The sequence below is a fragment of the Lissotriton helveticus genome, chromosome 9, assembly GCF_964261635.1.
Source record: "Lissotriton helveticus chromosome 9, aLisHel1.1, whole genome shotgun sequence".
NCBI classification, from domain to species: Eukaryota; Metazoa; Chordata; class Amphibia; order Caudata; family Salamandridae; genus Lissotriton; species Lissotriton helveticus.
In genome coordinates, this window is record NC_136070.1 from 952,534,178 (window position 1) to 952,553,845 (window position 19,668).

A 19,668-nucleotide genomic window follows, 5' to 3' on the forward strand; every position below is an offset into this window, starting at 1 on the left:
ACATTATAACAGAAGACCCCCGTAGAACCCCTATGCGGGTTGGAATTATCACCGCATACTAAGTAAGTTAATCACTGCGAATAAATGTAAAATTAATGGTAATATGCCACTCATCTATAAAATTGATATATATAATTCAAAATAATGACTTTATTTTACAGAAAAAGAAAACGGATTTGAAAATAGGTATTTATGGTTGGATTATCAATCACATACCACTACATGTTGTGTAAATTTAAGACAACCACAGGCACGAATCACCTCACGGTACTTTAGAAGAGAATACCTGACACATGGTGTAGGTCCGGGGTGTTTCTAAATACACATTAAGAGCATGACGGTCACGACACAAATTTAGATATGAAACCCACGCCTTAATAAGGTTTATAGAAATGAGATCTCTCCAGATCATACGGGATCATAGACCTCTATAAAGATAATGAGGTACTTTATGTGTTAACTATTACTCAAATGATACTCAAACAAAAAATCACTTTATACCGAAGATATGTGGATATATGGACATTGTCAATGTGATACCTTATCAAGATGTGGATCACACTTATTCACTGAGGAGAAAAAATGTGTATAATACGGCTTGTAAGGTACCAAACTGGACACTTGAGAGCAGAAATTTGCATGACAAGGGCCACATGAGTTGTGCAATTTTGGTATAATAGTATAACGTATGTTAAAGGAAGTGTACTTGAAATGGCTACATATTTGTTTATTTTGAACTTCTACAGCCTTGAAAAAGTCGTTGGGTTCTACTCCCGGTCACGACGAAACACGTGTCGGCTGTGTGGAGAACGTGCAACATTCAAGAATGAAATTGAATACTTGTATTACCAAGGACTACATATTGTAATTGTGTCAATTGAGGTGGCAACACCAATATAGAACTATATTGTGATATACGTGTGCTAAGGAGTCTGTTTTTGTTCCTATTGTAAATGTGAAGCGCTCTGATACCCTTGGGTCACGTTCGCGCTATATAAAACTCTATAAATAAATAAATGCATGTACACATGCAGATTATAATGCTTTTGTTCTTTATTCTTTCTTTGCTGATGCTGTTCTGCATGGGCAACAACTGATTGTTTGCCAAATCTGAACAGCATCTGCAAAACAACACAGACACAGCAAATACGTCTGCACTGGCAATCCCAAAGGGACAGACCTTTTGCTGGTCAAGTTGGTAAATGATTTGGACTCTTCTTCACCATAAGGTTGTTCTTCATGATGATTGGGAGATGGTAGCTCCCCTGATCCTGCAGGCAGATACATCATGTTTGTTAATATCATGATACCGGAACTTCGGACATATCCACATCTTTCTTTTCACTATTCATTAGTGGCTAAGATCCAGCAACATCAGGGTACAAGGCATGATGGGAGGCATGGCGGTTGTGGGAACCACAATACAAATTCCTCTCAGCAACAACCCTTCTTTATCTGTCAATAGTTTGTGAGGCACATTGTAGAGTGACTGCAAAGCTCTTTTAGCCATTTCTGTGCATGGTTTTGACCATAAAATAGATTCTTCCATTTTTCTTTAATGGCTGTTTTAGCATTGATGAAGCACTCATCTGTTATATCTCTAGAACCATGTCTTCCAAATGTGCCATTGAGTTACCCACTATGATTTGCCTCTGTTCCTCAGTCTTGGTTCCCTTAGCCACATACTCTCAGAACTTCGGGATGCCAGTAAGGTGTTCTCAGCCCCAAGCAAGAGTACTAGTGCAACTGCATGAACCATTTTTAATGTGAGGAGGAGGCTTTTCCAATGAGCGGTGAGCCCAGAGGCTTATAGTTGGTGCATATCAGAAACTGACTGCTGCATAGGTACAAATGGAAGTGGTGGCATCACAAAGGAGGATATGTGAGTACGTTCTTCTCTCTCTGAGAGTACCTTTGGTGACTGGTTGTGATTTCTTGAATAGCATAAGCCATAGGTGTTCATTGTCTATGTTCGTGCAGTTGAACAAGAGACTACCCCCAGTAGTGTTTCGGTGGCATACACAGTCAGCTCACTGTGCTTTTCAGAGAAATAATATTTCTTGGTTGTGTCTACAAATAATGCACAAATCGTGTTCTGGAATGCAGACACTTGTTCTTCCTCCCCACCCCTTAAACTATCGTCTTTCAAGACGTATCTCTATGGCTTTGTCAGGGATGTCAGGTTTTGAATATTTTGACCAAAGTAAGTGCCAATCCACACGAAACTTTGGATTTCCATTACAGTTGAGAAGAGGCAGCTTTTTGTGTTTTGTGGACTTTTCTAGGGCCAGGATCCTCCCTTTCTGCTGATAATCCATAGTTGAGGAACTCAAGATCTGATTTCAGTAATTTGCACGTGCTGAAGAATCAGTCCACTCTTACAAGTTGGCTTACTGAATGCCTATAGACAAGTAAGGTGTTAATCAGTGGAGGTGGCACATACTAGGATGTCATCACTTATGTTAATCAGCCTAATAATAAAGACAGTACTTCACAAATAAAGTTCGGAGAAACAGTTCTGATGGAAATGAGAAAAGTGAGACAGCTGGTGCTATCTGTCATTTAGGTCAAGTTTGAAAAATCAACACAAGCCATTCACTTGCAGCCACTAAATTGACCACAGTTAAAAAGATGTGCCTTTCCTTCTGATGTCTGGGTCGGTTATGTGAATGTCCACACAGAAATGGACCTCACCTAGGTGGTTTGGCTTACAGGAAACAAACATTGGGGAACCCCAGGGAGTAGGCATCTCAACCTTCTTGGTGATTTTTGCTTTTTCTGTTTTTAAGTTTAGTTTTTACCTGACAGCACACAAGGAAGGGAATCTACCTGTCAACAGGGCCACCTGCTAAACTGATAATATGCAACTAGATGTGTTTCACTTTTAAGAAGCCAGTGCCTTGGAACTGGACGCCAAACTCCAGCCCACCATTTTGGTCACACCATGCCATCTCTGACAGAAAGCATCCATATGGTCCTGTGCCAGTGGGGATAATCCAACCCAAAATGACAAGCAATGGAGTCTGGAATGTGGCCCGAGCAATTATCTGTGGCTGTGATTAATTCAAGTATATGAGAAATTGGGTTGCTGGTTGAATGGGGGGTACCCCTGTTCAAGAAACAGCTACAATCCCTGTTAAGGTGAACCACAAAAGTCATTAAATTAACTTGTGCTTTACCCTCAGGTAGCTTGGCACAAACACAGGCAGGCTTAACTTACCTTAGAGGGAATGTGTAAAGTGTTTATGCAGCACAAAAACAGTAATAAAGTGAAAACACAAAGCAAGACAAATCCCACAACAATTTAGAAAAATAGAGTAAATTTTAATAAATTAATTGACACCAAAACAACAAAAATCTAATTAGTAGGACCGGAATTATTAATATATAAAATTTAAGGTAAGAACTAGCAGCTAAAAGATCTAAATTCCAACCCCAACATCTACACGCGCAAGACCGGGTCAAAGTTGAAAAATATGGCTGAGAGTCGATTGTCCCAGTCAGCACTGACCTTCAGACTTATAAGAATGTCTGAGAAAAATGTTCTGAGAAGGTTAAAGTTCAGCGGGGCAATGCTGCAGGCGGTGTCTGAGGAGGGAGCGTTGACATCTGGAAGCTTCTGGAAGAAGTCAAAATGCAGATTTTTCTGTTCAGACATATGGGGCTGATTACGATGTCGATCAGAAAGGCTCTGAACGGCAGTTGGATTCTCATAAACCCATGGGGTACCCATGGGACCCCCTTTAAAACCATGCACAGTGTGGCGGGCACCACAAGTTGCCCACCACAGGGTGCAAGGTTTTCCGCAACCACCCCTGTTTTCAATGGGAGCCTGTGTTGTTGGTCGGAACTCAGAATCCCATTGAAGTCAATAGGAGACTTTCTGAATGGTGTTCGGAAGCATCGTAATCGTTTTTTCAGACTCGCCAAATGTGAGTCGGGCGGAACTGATTCCGGCAAAGTTGGTCGGTTTGCTTTCCGACCGACATCATAATGAACCATTTAGGGCCAGATGTAGGTCGGTCGGTAACGGCCGAAAATCGGTATTTTCGGCCGTTACCGACCGGTATATGGGTGACAGGTATGTAGGGGGCATTATTTTAACGAATCGGTAAAATTACCAATTCGGTAATTTTACCGATTCGGTAAAATAAAAAATCGGTAAATTTACCGATTCTGAGGCACCGAGATGTAGGTGGGACTCTTCAGAGTCCCAGAGGCCTTACAGAATCGGCATTTTACCATCAAATCCAATTTGATGGTAAAATACCGATTCCGGTGTGCATGCACATGTGTGCATGCAAACCTATGCCATGTGACAGGCAGACCTGCCCTTAGGGCATGTATGCCTGCCAGATGGCACCCGAGCCTGCTTTGGTGTAAATACCGAATCGGTAATGCCCATTCATTCCTATGGGCTTCAAAGCCCATAGGAATGAATGGGCATTCGGTAAATACCGAATTCTTCAGAATCGGTATTCCAGCACATCTGGAATACCTACATATCCACCCCTTAGATTTACCGATTTTTAATTACCGAATCGGTAAAATTCGGTAATTAAAAATCGGTAAATCTATTTTACCTACATCTGGGCCTTAGTCTCTTTTTTGGAAGTCAAAAATCTCCAAAGGGATGATGGCTCATCCACGCACACCTAATCCTCTATTGTGAGTCTATCGGGAAGGAATAAACAAAGTCCATCTGCTAACTACACCCAATCATGTGACCTAGTTCAGGCTTCAGTCACCAAAGAGCAGGGCAGAAAAATGCCAACTTTCTAAAAGTAAATTGGGGGATGTGAAATGCACTCCTGTTTGCTTAGTTTGGTGCTTTTACAATGTTTCTTGTTGCTTGTCCAAGGGTGTGCTGGAAGGGGAGGAGCGGCCAGTCTCCACAATGAATGAATGAATATATACTAGTGACTATCGTCAATAGACCCTTTCCGCATTGTGCGGAAAGGGTCTATTGACGATAGTCACTAGTATATATTCAAACTTTCTAAAAGTGGCATTTTCAAAATTGTAACTAAAAATCCAACTTTACATTTAAAGAGGATTTTTAATTGCAATTTCATAAAATGTTCACCAGTTCCCAGTCAAAAGTTATCATTTATTAAATGTAAAAAGGCAACCAAATATTATCATATGGGATAGGCAGGCCTCACAGTAGTGAAAAATGAATGTAGGAGTTTTTCACCACCAGGACATGTGAAACTTAAAATAACAGGTCAAAACTTGTAATTACAATGCACCCAGCCGGTTGGGCTACCTGGTGCTTACCTTAATGATGACTAATATGCAATAAAGGAGGATAAGCCAAGGGGGTTGTATTTCCAAGTCGAATTGAAAGTTTAAATCTGCATTCAGGCTCCAATAGCAGGCCTGGTACATGTTTTAAGGGGTTACTTAAGTGAATCGCATAATAAGTGCTGCAGGCCCACTAGTAACATTTACTTTAAAGGCTCTGGGTATACGTTATAGGGTTGAGACTGATTTGAATTTGTCTGGTTCCTGCCTAAAGTGGAAGGCTCAGACGAGAGGAGGCGAGACGGTTACGAAAGCACCCCATTTCTCTAGAATGGGTCCGCATGCTAGAAGTGTTTAGAAAGTTAGATCTTACACCCGGGCCCGTCACCCCTACTCCATAGTGTATCCATAATGCCATACCACACGTGCCACAGACTTGTCAAGGCTGTCTTTGAACCCAGACAGCGCGCCACCAACAGCTGGTAGCAAAGGGACCTAGACAGATGTATAGTAATAGGCCGAAGGACACGCCAATAAAAAGCAGACCAGGAGGGAGGGTGGTGGGAGGGTAAGGGATTGTTTTAGTTGATATGATAGTTTAAATTGCATTTAAAGCTGTAATTGCTCCAGGCGATAACTCTGTACTTTATAAGCACACGTTATTGGTCGTACAAATGAACAGAATTTATTTTGATGTATTATGACTCGCACTCAAATGTATTAACCTACAAAGTTAGAACTTATTAAGCTAAGATGTCTCAAAAAACTAACGAAAATGCCCTAATGTACCTAGCAATAACATTGTAATCTTTATCTGCTGCTTAATAAAGTTTGTTAAAAAAAAGTGTCAGGCTCAGCAAAAACGAGAGACTGGAATGCTCCCCCAAGTAATTACCAGAGGCTGAGATTAGTTTAAGCATTCCACCCATCACTTTTATGTTTTCCTCACTGCTGAAAAATGCACCACGAGATGAGAGGAGCAAAGCTCTGCCATACAAATAGATTCTTTACTTGGTCGATGTCCTTTCATGCCAATACATATAGACATATAGTGCCAATCAAGCTAATCAGTGATTTTCCATGCGTCACATGTATGCACTTGGGGTGAGTTTTTCTCTTAATTTCTGTGCTCCTTTAGTCAGTGCAAGTGTACTTCACTTTTTGCTCCTTCCAGAAGGGAGATGTAGATCAACACACTTCGCATGAGCCCCACACACTCCCACAGAGGGAGGGTCGTAGAACCAGAGTCCCTAATGTATATGTGGGGAGGTGACTTAAGTACCTAATTTCATTTAAAATGAGCAGATTATGCATAGTAAATATGAGGCAAGTGCCCGGCCTGAGTGCAGTAGATACATAGGATACATGTGTGCACCCACCCAAAATTCACCAAAGGACTGACTTTCACATGAGGTAGAAGGTAGGCCAGGATGATGGAAGGGTTGAAGTGGCTTTAGGGAGTAGGCAACAGAGCCACACATAGAGACAACCCTTGGCAAAACCCAGTGGGCTGGTGTGGTCAGGAAGTGAAAAGCAAGCAGCAAAGGATCGACATGCATCTTCAACTTCACCGAGAATGAGAGGCAAAAGATTCAGGGCATAGTAGCAGCACAGTGTAGAGAGGCCTGCCTCATCAGCAGTGTTTAGTCCTTGCTTTTGACCTTCATTCACGCCGTGGATTCCCTGGCAATGCATCGGACACATACAGTAAATCTGGACACTGATTGAGCACAAGCTGCTACCTATTTCATTTATTACTTCTGTGCCCTCCCGCACGAAGGAAGACCAATCACCAGTTGTAGGCGATTTCATGTAAAAACAATTTTATGGAATACTATCACTGAGAAACCGTTTCACCTAAACTGTTTAATGGAAATTTGCAGGACGAATATCGAAATTTGCTTTTGCAATCTTAGGTTTCAAGGTATGACTGCATAGGTTCCAGGTCTTGCTTTTGAAACATTTTTGTCTGAGATATTTATTTCATTGCTTTACCTTAAGGAACATTATTTCGGATTTATATTTTTTACACAATCAAGCTATTACATTGAATACTTTTTTAATTCCCTGAGCCCTTATCGACACTAAACATCATCCAGCCCCAACGCCTCACAAGCTTTAAAGACCATCTATTCCTGCCCCTAAAAATACTTCGCCAAGGCTGAACTACACCCATCCCTGCCCCTTAAACCTTGCCCGTCCCGGAACCATAAAGGCCCTTCCTACCTCTAAACTTCAACAAATACCTGAACCCTAAAATCCCCTCACCACACTTAAACTACCCCATCTCTCCCGTAAAACTCCACCCAATCTGAGCGTTAAAAGCCCTTTCTACCCATAAAGACTACCCATCCCCGAAACCTAAAACCCCTCACTACCCCTAAACTCCAGCAATTCATGAACCCTAAAAACTCTCTTTCTACAACAACAGCCCAGCCATCCCTAACCCCTAAAAAACCTGCACCACCGCTAAACATCACCCATCCTCATGGTTGATGTAAATTTATGATATGGACCACATTTGCATATCTTGTATGACATATGAGAACTTGTACTGCATTATGTTATTTTGAAAATTATAAATATTTTTTTTTTAAACACCACCATCCTTGACTGTTAACAGCTCACCACCCCTAAACTCCAACCATCCTGAACCCTAATACCCCTTTCTACATCTAAACTCAACCCATCCTCAAACCCTTAAAAACCCTCACAATCTGAAACTCCACCCATTCCTGAATGCTAAAACTCTTCCTGCCCATAAACTCCACCAATTACTGACCCACTAAATCCACTGACCACCCCTAAAATCCACCCATTTCTAGACCCCAAAACCCTTCACTGCCCCTAAAGTCCACCCATCAATGAACCTTAAAAAACCCCACCAGCCCTAAACTCCACCCATCCGTGAACCCTAAAAAATCATAACCCCTACACATTAGCAATCCCTGAACCCCAAAACACCCTTTCTACCCCCAAACTCCACTGAAACATAATGTAATTTTGGATTTTTCCTTAAAATGATCTTTCCATATAAAATGCTTATTTTCACTTTAAATGTATTTGTATTTCCGTAAAATTGCCTTACCTTAAAACTGGTTTTCCAAAATTTGGTTACCTTCAATGTGGTTTTTCAGTTTTCGTTTTTCCATTAATTTACATACATCACTAAATAAACACATAACTACGGTGCAGAAGTACCCATCCCCACATTGGGCAAAGTAACCTCGGCCATTGTTGGCCAGTGCTAAAATGTAATTTTGCAACAGGGTGTTTTGTAAAAAATGGGCACTATAAATGATATTGCAAAACTACATCGGCATTGGTGTGCAACTGCTGTAACCGGTGCAATCTATGCAATTCAGCCCTCTGTGTTTAATGATACCAGTCCATGTTAGATATTTTACTGCAAAGAAGTGCCATTTTTGTAGCTCTCATTTTGCACATCACAAATTGTGCACTAACTAATGAACTTCAGTTCGGTGGGAAAAACAGTTTAGCAGAAGAAAGAGGATCATAAACTGCTTTACCTCTAGAAATTCCTTCTGCTCTCCTCTGAGATGGATACCTCTCACAACAGCCTTGGTCTTACCATTGGGTGATTCTCTACTCAGAAGTCTGCAAGTGAGAAGGCAAAAGCATCCAATCAGACATATGGAATGCAACACAGTTCAGCAATGGCAATGGGATTCCAAATTATCTATCATTCATCCTACTGTATTCACATAGCCTTCAGATCAGCACTTTTATGCCAGGTATATTAACTGAGGCACAAAGACATGCATTGAGGGTGAGTCTAATTTTAAATCTCTTTGTATGAGGTGCTTAATAGGATTCTCAGAAGGTGCCTTTTGATATTGTGCGATTGTGCATTTTGCAAGCTGGATACTTAGGGGCGGATTTACGTTTCCTGGCGCATCCCTGCAAATCAGCAGGGATGCGCCAGGAAAGATGCGTGATGCAAGTTTACCCTTGCGTCACCACAGATGCACCGCATTTACAATGCATAAGTAATAAACAACAAAGATGCCTATACCACCCTTATTTTCTAAGCTATCGTTATTCTTGCTTATTGGTCAAACACACATTACTTTTTGTTTGCACCGATATTTTATTTATACCTTTTGATTTACATTTTTTTGCTTTCCATTTAACACATTTTCTGTATAAAAAGGAGAAGTAAGATCTGTGCACTATTTACAAACACATATACAATTATTTACAACACCAGTTCAAGTCCACATTATTAATAAGACAAACTTAACATACTACATTCAAAGTACAAAACTTCACACAAAAAAACCTTACACAAGAAAAAATAAACAATAATGACCTTTCTTGGATTGCAAATGAATGAATCAATATCCAAATATAAGACAACAAGGGAGCAATCACCAAAATTCAATGACAAATTTCATCGATAGCACAAATGAATTTAAACTAACAAAAAAGCAAGTATTTGGTTCCTTTATATTGTTAAGCACCTTTGTTATGCCTTTGTTATGCCATTTACAATGCGGCGCATCATGGCGCAAGGATAAACAGATGCGTGTCGCATCTGCCGGCATAAGGTTGGCGCAGTGCTGGAGTGGTTTTGCGGACGCGATGCAACTCCAGCACTTTTCCAACCCTGTCTATGTACAACATGGTGTGTCAAGCCTTAAGCCTGCTTCAAGCAGGCGCAAGGTTTTGACGCAGCAGCGTCGGAAAAGTGACTAAGTGAAATCTTGTAGATTTCACTCAGGCACTTGTCCGAGGCATTCCTGCAATGGAACACCCCCCACACCCCCTGCGCCGGAACGCCTACATGAAACCTGACGCAGGTTTCATGTGGCGCAGGGCTTTACAAAGTGACGCATCTCCCTAGATGCGTCACGTTGTAAATAGGGCGCAACGTGGCGCATGGTTTACGCAGTCGCTGCATCACAGAAGTGATGCAACGGAGGCGCAAATGAGGCGCAGGGGGCTTATAAATCTGCCCCACAGGCGTTATCATGTTAAACTGTCTAATTACGAATGAATGAAAATTATACTTGGGTGAACTGATGGCTAGAAAAGGTAAAAGTTAAAGTTATAAGAAAATAAACTGACTGAGAGAGAGACTGACAGAGAGAGACTGACTGACAGAGAGAGACTGACTGACAGAGAGAGAGACTGACAAAGAGAGAGAGAGAGAGACTAGATTAGAGGATGTGACCTTTGGTAGTCAGCTTCAAAAGGTATTAGGCACTCTAAAGATGCCCACATGTAATCATTCATATATGTTGGATGATGGGCAACAAGGGTACAGCTTTAAATAGAGACTGACTGACAGAAAGAGAGAAACTGACTGAGAGAGACTGACTGACAGAGACTGACTGACTGAGAGAGAGATACACTGACTGACAGAGAGAGAGAGAGAGACTGACAGAGAGAGACTGACAGAGAGAGACTGACGGAGAGAGAGAGAGAGAGAGAGAGACTGACTGACTGACAGTGAGAGAGACTGGCTGACTGACAGGGAGAGACTGACTGGCAGAGAGAGTTGGACTGACAGAGAGACTGACTGACTGACTGACACAGAGAGAGAGCGAGAGACTTAGTGACTGAGAGAGAGACTGACAGAGAGAGAGACTGACTAGGGATAAAGAGAGAGACTGACTGAGACTGACTTTGTGGCGGCCCACAGACCTTGCAGGTAATGTTGAGAGACTGACTGACTGACAGAGCGACTGACTGACAGAGAGAGACTGACAGAGAGAGAGAGACTGACAGAGAGAGAGAGAGACTGACAGCGAGAGAGACTGACTTACAGAGAGTGACTGACTAAGAGAGACTGACTGACAGAGATAGAGATTGACTGACAGAGAGAGAGAGACTGACTGACAGAGAGAGGGACTGACTGACTGAGAGAGACTGACTGACAGAGAGAGAATGTGATGGAATGGGGTCAAAGTGTGTACGAAGCTATGCAATGCCTCTTAAGATTGCTATTGTCTGCTAATAAAAATGTATTATCAAAATGTGCTCTTTGTAGTTACATCTGCTTTTGAAATACAGCATTGTCTAATGTTTTTGAATGGGTTTGATTTTTCTTATTGAAAAAACAACTGTTATAGAAGGGTCAAGGGGACAATCTTTACTGACCTCTCAAGTACACACCCCCAACTGAATCATATGTAACAACAACAAAAGAACTAGGAGGTCTGTTGGGTGAAGGAGAAGTGGCCACGAGAAGATGACACACACCACTGTCACGACTAACGGTGAAGGACCATCAGTAATGAAGAAGTCCTATCAGCCCACCCATATGGCGGAACCTCGTCATCTAGGACCTTATCAGCAGGTTCTCATATGGCCAAGCTCACATGTACTCGCTTGGTACCAATAGATCCTGTACTGAAGGAAGATGAGTCCTCACTGAGAGTGGTACTGATAGGGTGCAGTGCTCAAGAAAAAAGTGCGTGATTAAAATGGCGGTCAAGGTAGAATTTTTTTTATTGGTATCTCCCTGGACGTCAGGTTAAAAAAGATGCGATGACAGTGTGAGAGTATCACTGTACAGTAAGCATCTATTAATTAGGCCAACATGTTTCTGCCTCTCAAGTAATATTTTACAGGCATTCTTCAGGGCCAGGCTGTAAAAAATAGCTACTGCAACATCTATTATATTTAATGTGTAAACGACACTCAGAACAAACTGTGTGACATGGTTTAAGGTAAGTTAAAGCACGTGGCTGGATCAGCCACCCTACCGTATCCTGGTGATAAACCATGCAAAGACCAATCCTTTCCAGTGAAATTTAAAAAGAAAAGTGTAATCTTATAACAATTAAAGATAATTCCTTATCAATAGATGTGAAAATCAAGTTCTCGTGGTATTGAATCACTTCTTAGGACCGCCAAATTTTAGCCGGCCAAATGGTCACTAATGCAAAGTCATAATCAGATAATCTGTGTTTTAAAATATTGAAAATTTTGAAAAAAGAACTCACCCAGCGTTGTGTGGGAAGTAAGCCTCACCTCACCCGGCAACGGCTCGGATAGAGAGGCCCCGCTCTGTGGGACATACGGAGAAGGACAGGTTCATGGTTTGATAGCTGTCAGACTCTACATATGTAATAATTTATTCCCCCAAAAAATCATAAAACTTGGTTTTTTACTAAAGGCTCCCTGTCCAAAACAAGTGAAGGCGTGAACTCATAGGGTCACCCTCGACTATGGCATATGTTATTTGGTATCTAAAATAAATATGCTGGTTGACAGCAACACAAGGGTGAAAACTCTAGAAATAGAAATAAAAAAGGGGGGGTTGGTGTAGGCCATCTCACTCTTTGCCCGGTGGAGAAACCTACCTAGGGGGGCAGGGGCAAGCTGTGCTATAAGCCCTATTTCTCTAACTAATGGTCCTGCAGTATAGAGATAGTCTGCAAGCAAGTTAGTTCAAACCCTATGCGGGATGCAACTATCTAAGGAGATAAACGTCCAAAGAAGAAAACACATGGATGGACCAAGCATTTAAGAAAGAGACCAAGGTAGCGGTGTCCTTACCTGTCCGTCGGTACCTCCGGAAGTAACCTGAACCGAAGGGGAGGCGCCGACGGACAGGAAATGCAGTGTTTATATACCGGCATTGATTGGTACTAGTCTCGCTAATGGATCACACCTGCGGTACGAGAGGGGCGCGGCCGCAGGGCGTATGCAGAAAAGACGCGCATGACGCGAGGAAAGAGTATCAGACTCGCGTCTGCGCATTGAAACAAGGAGCCGTTCCCTCGTTCCCGAGTCACTGCCAATGCAAGGCTTCGCGCAAGCGTGAGCGTGTAGTGAAAACCCGGACATCTAAGTCAGTGTATGATCAACGCGCATGCGTAGTCGATAAACACAGTTCATTGCAGCACAGATCTTTACCGGAAAAAACGGGAAAACAACCATGCGCGTGCGCAAATAACCGGCTATACAGATAAAGAAATCTCTGAGCCATGTGGAGGTCCACTATCTGTATATGCTGGTGGGCCCATTGCGAGGCAGGTGCAGTCTATATGGACAGACACAGTAAATCCATGTTTATATTGAAACTACGTTCTCTGCCTGAAATATTACATTGTATATGAAAGTAGCTCTGCTGGTATGTGAGCTAAGTGTTCTGATCTATAGCCAGATCTTATCTAACTTAAATTGAGGCATCAAAGGATGTCTTCTCACAAAAAATGTAAAAATTGGAAAATTTCAGCACCAAGTTTATTTAAACAATAAACCTACTTACAGTTAGACAAAGAAAAGGTTACTAGAGATTGTCTAGTGTATAGTATCCCTACAATAGTCCAGTCCTGAATAGATGTTATTTCAGAAGGAAGACAGTAGTGGTCTCTGTACAAGTAGACCGGGGATGTGGGAAGAAACATATCACATGGTGTAGTGCATCTCCTTGGGACCAACTCACACTATAAATGTAGGATAAAGGCTATGCCAACGGTGTGACTAGAGTAGTATGATTCATAGTGAGACCCAGGGAATATTGTCGTTCAGACCCAGGACGTCCGTCTTAAGTTTGTAAATCCAGCGCTGCTCTCTGAAGAATAGAAAATGTGACACATCTGTCACATGTGGTGGAATGAATGGTCGTTCCAGGACAACCCATTTCATTTCGTCAGCCTTATGTTTATGCTCCAGGAAATGATTAGTTAAGCGAGTAGATTGTTTGTTGCACCGGATGGTGCTTTTGTGCTCGCTTATACGAAGTTTGATCTTCCTGGTAGTGTGTCCAATATAGATCAGTTTACAGGGGCATGTTATCATGTAAATCAATTTGTCTGAATTACAGTTGGTATGGTTGTTCAAACGCCATGGCCTTGTTGTCCCTATATCTACTGTCAAAGTTTTACATGTTTGTGGACAAACCGCGCATCCTCCGCATGGATAGTGACCACGTACTGGTTCAGTGTTCCAAAGGGTATTCGTTCCTTCTCTTGGATGGTGCCTGGGCCTGGTATGTACCAGGTTGTCCCTAATGCTGGAGCCTCGTTTGAAGGCAAAGAGGGGACGTGGGATAGCACCCGTTGCTGTGTTCAGTATTTTCCAATGTTTGAGGATGATTTTCTTCACTTCATTGGAACGAGTGTTAAAAGTGTGTACCATGGTCATGCGGTCAGTGGATGGCTGTATGATCTTAGGTTCCAAAAGCGCCTCCCGATTGTTATTGGCAGCTCTTTTGCAGGCACGCCGAACCAAATGGTTCGGGTAGTGTCGTTCTCTTAACTGGGCCGTCAGATCTTTGGCATGTTGTTGGTAAAGGGTCTTCGAGGAACAGTTCCTTCTGACTCTTAAAAATTGGCCTACTGGAAGGTTGTCTCGAAGTGCCTGAGGATGGAAACTGTGATAAGACAGCAAAGAGTTACGTGACATGGGTTTACTGTAAAGTTCGCTTTGTAGGCCTCCTATTCCTACCTGGATCATGATGTCCAAAAATGGAAGTTTTTCATTACTTGAATCCATGGTAAAATTCAGAAATTGATTTAGCGAATTGAGCCACGTATGGAACAATCCCACGTCAGCAGTGGAGCCTCTCCAGATGACTATCACGTCATCGATATATCTTCTCCACAGCAGCACCCGATGAAGAAAAGGGTTGCTCTGGTGGAGAACATGATCTTGTTCAAATTGGTGCATGTATAGGTTGGCAAGGCTAGGGGCAAACACACTCCCCATCGAGGTCCCCGAGACCTGTAAAAAAAGTTCATCCTCATATTGGAATTTTTTTTCCATCATCGCCAACCTGGCACATTCCATGATAAAACCCACTGGTGTAATTGTGTTCAGTTCTTTGGATTCAAGGAGAGCCCTTATGCAATCCAGTGTCTCCTGCTGTGGAATGCATGTGTATAAAGACTCGACATCGAAACTGACCAGGAGGTCAGTCTCAATGTCGAATTCCACTTCTGCCAGTAATCTCAAAACGTCGCTGGTATCCTTCAAATAAGTAGGAGTCTGTGCGACGATTGGTTTCAGAAAGAAATCCACAAAGGTGGATAAAGGCTCTAAAAGTGAGCCTATTCCTGATATAATTGGACGTCCTGGGGGTGGCCTCTTTTCTTTGTGTATTTTTGGTAGGCAGTAGAAGTAAGGTGTCACAGGGTGCGAGGTGATCAAGTATCTCGCCTCTAAGGGCGTGATCCAGCCTTCACTCGAAGCTTCTTCAATAAGACATTTGATCTCATTGGCTATCCTTGTCGTAGGATCTTCAGTGAGACGTCGGTAAGCTCTTGTATCGTTGAGCTGTCTGCGGCACTCAGCTCGATAGGCATCTGTGTCCATAAGCACAATGGCCCCACCCTTATCAGCGGGTTTGACTGTCAAGGATGCGTCTTTGGCCAGATCCATCAGGGCAGTTTTCTCAGCTCTCGTGACATTCTGATAGGGGTTCTGCTTATGTTGACCTAGGTTGTTAATGTCATGAGTTACTGCTTGTTCAAAAGCAATCACTCGTGCTGGAACTTGATGACTCAAAGGTGTGTATGTGGATTTAGGTCTAAGGCCAGTATTATGGTCCGATGGTTCAGTGGTCTCCGTCTCTTTGTTGGTGTTGAAGAAGAAGTGGAGACGTATCTTCCTATAGAAATACTCCAATTCACGTCTTAATGTGAAGGGGTCACAAATGTTTGTAGGAACAAAGCCTAGTCCTTTATTCAGGACAAATTTTTCATTTGCTGTGAGTATACGAGTGCTCAGGTTGACCACTAGGTCGCTGTCCCTGTCCTCGATGGGTTCGTCTGTTGTTGCCCTGTGTGTGCTGGATTGGTTTCCGGTGCCCAATGTACTCCCTGTTGTCCCCTCCTTCTCCCTCGAGTCCTGCCACGGCCCTGCCATAAAAAAGACTGATCTTGATAGAATTGTGGGTGGGGTGGAAAATTGGGCATGTGGTAGCCCATTGGTGGTGGGCCCATGGGTGGTTGGTGATAGCCCCAGGGGGCAGGGGGCCACCATTGGCCAGCATTCGGAACAAAAGTATTCATCCCTCGCCCTCTGTTGGATCTCCTTTGGTTCCTCCTACCTCTCCCTCTACCTGGCGTCCCTGTATTTGTGCTGTTAGCATCACTCGAATCTGTGTCTGAACCGGAAGAGGAATAGTTGGAACCGTATCTTTTACCTTTGGGGTTGTAATCTGGGGCCACATATGAGTCACTGGTGTAAGGATAGGCTAATTCCATAGAGAAACGATTTTTCTTACCCTTGCTCCGCCCCCCACTGACCCCGCCTCCCTCCTACTGACCCCAACCCTACTGGTGCGACCCAATGCCACAAACCACACTGCAATTTTGGCCCCGACAGAAAGTTTGGGAGTACCTATGCTCTATGTGCATAGCACACGAGTTTAAACTTGGCTCCCTGGCACACAGGCAGCCAGTGAAGCTCCTTCAGGCACTCTGATGGCTAACAATACATACTTTTTTTACAGACAAGTTTGCGGCAGCGTTCTGCATCACCTGTAGTCGGGAGAACAGGTAGTCTGACATGCCCACATAGAGGGCGATCCCGTAATCCAACCTACTGGAGACTAATGCCTGAGTGATGGTCTTACAACAGTTCAAATGGATCCATAGAATAAGTCTTCCTAAAAGCTTTAACATGGCAAAGCTGTTACCGCACAGTGATTTGACTTGGTCCTGCATGGTAAGTCAGTTGTCTATGAGGATGCCCAGGTTTTTTGTGACCAGTTTCGGTTCCGGGGCATCTCAAAGTGTCCGAGGCCACCAGGTAATGTCCCAGATTAAGTGAGCTCCTCCAAATAGCTGGATCTCAGATTTCTCAGCAGTCAGTTTCAGGCAGTGTTCAGTCACCCAAGCTTCTGTTTCTGACAATTAATTAGATTATTCCTAGTGTCCTCGTGCCTTCCTTTAAAAGCGCTTAAAAGCCGAGCATCATCAGCATAGGAGCAGATGTTAAAGCCCCATTTCCAGCCTATCTTGGCCAGAGAAGAGCCATAGGTATCAAAGAGAGTGGGGCTCAGAGAAGCTCTCTGCGGTATGCCATAGTTAATGCTTTTTGAGTTAGAGGAAAATAGGCCCATTTGGACTCTCTGTGTTCTATTATGTAAAAAGGAGCTAAACCATTGGGGGGCTTTTGAGTGAAGCCCCTTTTTATGTAGTATGTTTAATAGAAGGTCATGTGGTGGTGAACAGTCAAAATATCGACTACAAAATATCGACTGGACACAATATCGAGTTTTAAATATCGAATGGACAAAATATCGACTGGACAGAATATAGACATCAAAAATATCGTTTTTAAGGTAAGTAATGTAATATCGAATGTTAAAAATATAGACATTTAAAATATTGAAGTATACAATATAGGTTAATAAAATTATCGAATTTTTGAGAATATTGAATTTTTTATATTGATTTTTATGTTATTATGTGTGTTAAAAGTGTGTATTTATGTTATAAATAATTTTAATTAATGAAATTTTTATTTTTTAATTTTTGCGTAATTTAATTCTGTAGCGGGTTGTGGGTTTATAGGGGAATAGGGTGGGAAATAATTTGATTATAATTAATTAAATATGTACATTTATTTATTGTTATTAGTTTTTAATTATTTGTTAATTAATTTATATTTGGTAATTAATTAACTTTTAATTGGCAATTCATTTTAATTAATTGATTAATTGCTAATTATGTTAATTTTACTAATTTATTTTCTGTAGCGGGTTGTGGGTTTATAGGGGAATAGGGTGGGAAGTAATTTAATTATAATTAATGAAATATGTAAATTTATTTATTGTTATTCATTTTTAATTATTTGTTAATTAATTTATATTTGGTAATTAATTAACTTTTAATTGTCAATTAATTTTAATTAATTGATTAATTGCTAATTATGTTAATTTTACTAATTTATTTTCTGTAGCGGGTTGTGGGTTTATAGGGGAATTGGGTGGCAAGTAATTTATTTATAATTAATTAAATATGCTAACATATTTATTGGTATTGTTTTAGAATTAATTGTTAATTACATTTTCATGGGTAATTAATTTAATTAGAATTGCTAATTAATTTTATTTAATTGATTAATTGCTGATTATGTTAATTTAATAATTTATTTTCTGTAGTGGGTTGTGGGTTTATAGGGGAATAGGATGGGAAGTAATTTATTTATAATTAATTAAATAAAACAATTTTTTTAATTGTATTTAATTTGAATTAATTGTAAATTAATTTTTAAATGTTACATTATTAATTGTTAATTTGTAATTAATTTGTATTAATAGTTAAATAATTGTAATAATTACATTTAATTTGTACTTTTAATTGATTAATTATTATATTATATTAAATTTGTAATTACTCTTAATTAATTTTTGATAGATATTCATTTATATTTATTGAAATAATATATGAAGTATTTAATTTCCCTACTGTTGCACTCTCTGGAGTGGGAATAGTAATTTTTACCTCTACGCTATCCAACGCTTTCCCTACTGTTGCACTCTTTGGAGTGGGAATAGTAATTTTAACCCCTACGCTATCCAACGCTTTCCCTACTGTTGCACTATTTGGAGTGGGAATAGTAATTTTTACCCCTACGCTATCCAACGTTTTCCCGACTGTTGCACCCACTGGAGTGGGAATAGTAATTTTTACCTCTACGCTATCCAACGCTTTCTCTACTGTTGCACTCTTTGGAGTGGGAATAGTAATTTTTACCCCTACGCTATCCAACGCTTTCCCTACTGTTGCACCCACTGGAGTGGGAATAGTATTTTTTACCCCTACGCTATCCAACGCTTTCCCTACTGTTGCACCCACTGGAGTGGGAATAGTAATTTTTACCCCTACGCTATCCAACACTTTCCCTACTGTTGCACTCACTGGAGTGGGAATAGTAATTTTAACCCCTACGCTATCCAACGCTTTCCCTACTGTTGCACCCACTGGAGTGGGAATAGTAATTTTTACCCCTACGCTATCCAACGCTTTCCCTACAGTTGCACTCTGTGGAGTGGGAATAGTATTTTTTACACTTATGCTATCGTACGGTAATAATTTTGGATATTATTTAATTATATTATGTTAATATATATATATGTTTTAACAAATATGAATGTAATTTTTTTTTATAACTTTCATTAATTATTATAAGTTAATTTAAGTATTTTTAAGTATATTTTAGTAATTAATTTTTAATTTTAATTTAATTTAACACTGTTTTTAATAAAGTCGATATTTTTTAAAACTATATTTTTGTAAACGATATTTTGTACTCGATATTTTTGTACTTACCTTTTTGTAGATACAAACTCGATATTTTGTCTGTAGATATTTTTTCCTCGATATTTTTGCTAGTCGATATTCTGTCAGTCGATATTATGTCAGTGATCCCATGGGATACAGTATCGAACGCTGCTGTCAAGTCCAAAAGGATCAAGGCAGCCTTGCCTTG

General features: G+C 41.0%; 1 protein-coding gene across 1 annotated transcript in view; it reads right to left on the reverse strand.

Moving 5' to 3' along the window:
* LOC144783326 (acylamino-acid-releasing enzyme-like) overlaps window positions 1–19,668 on the reverse strand; it is a 352,393-nt gene that overhangs the window by 247,138 nt on the left and 85,587 nt on the right. The window contains exon 4 of the mRNA XM_078662358.1: window positions 8,778–8,865. Coding sequence (XP_078518484.1) covers window positions 8,778–8,865 — 88 coding nt within the window. The remainder of the gene's footprint in view (window positions 1–8,777; window positions 8,866–19,668) is intronic.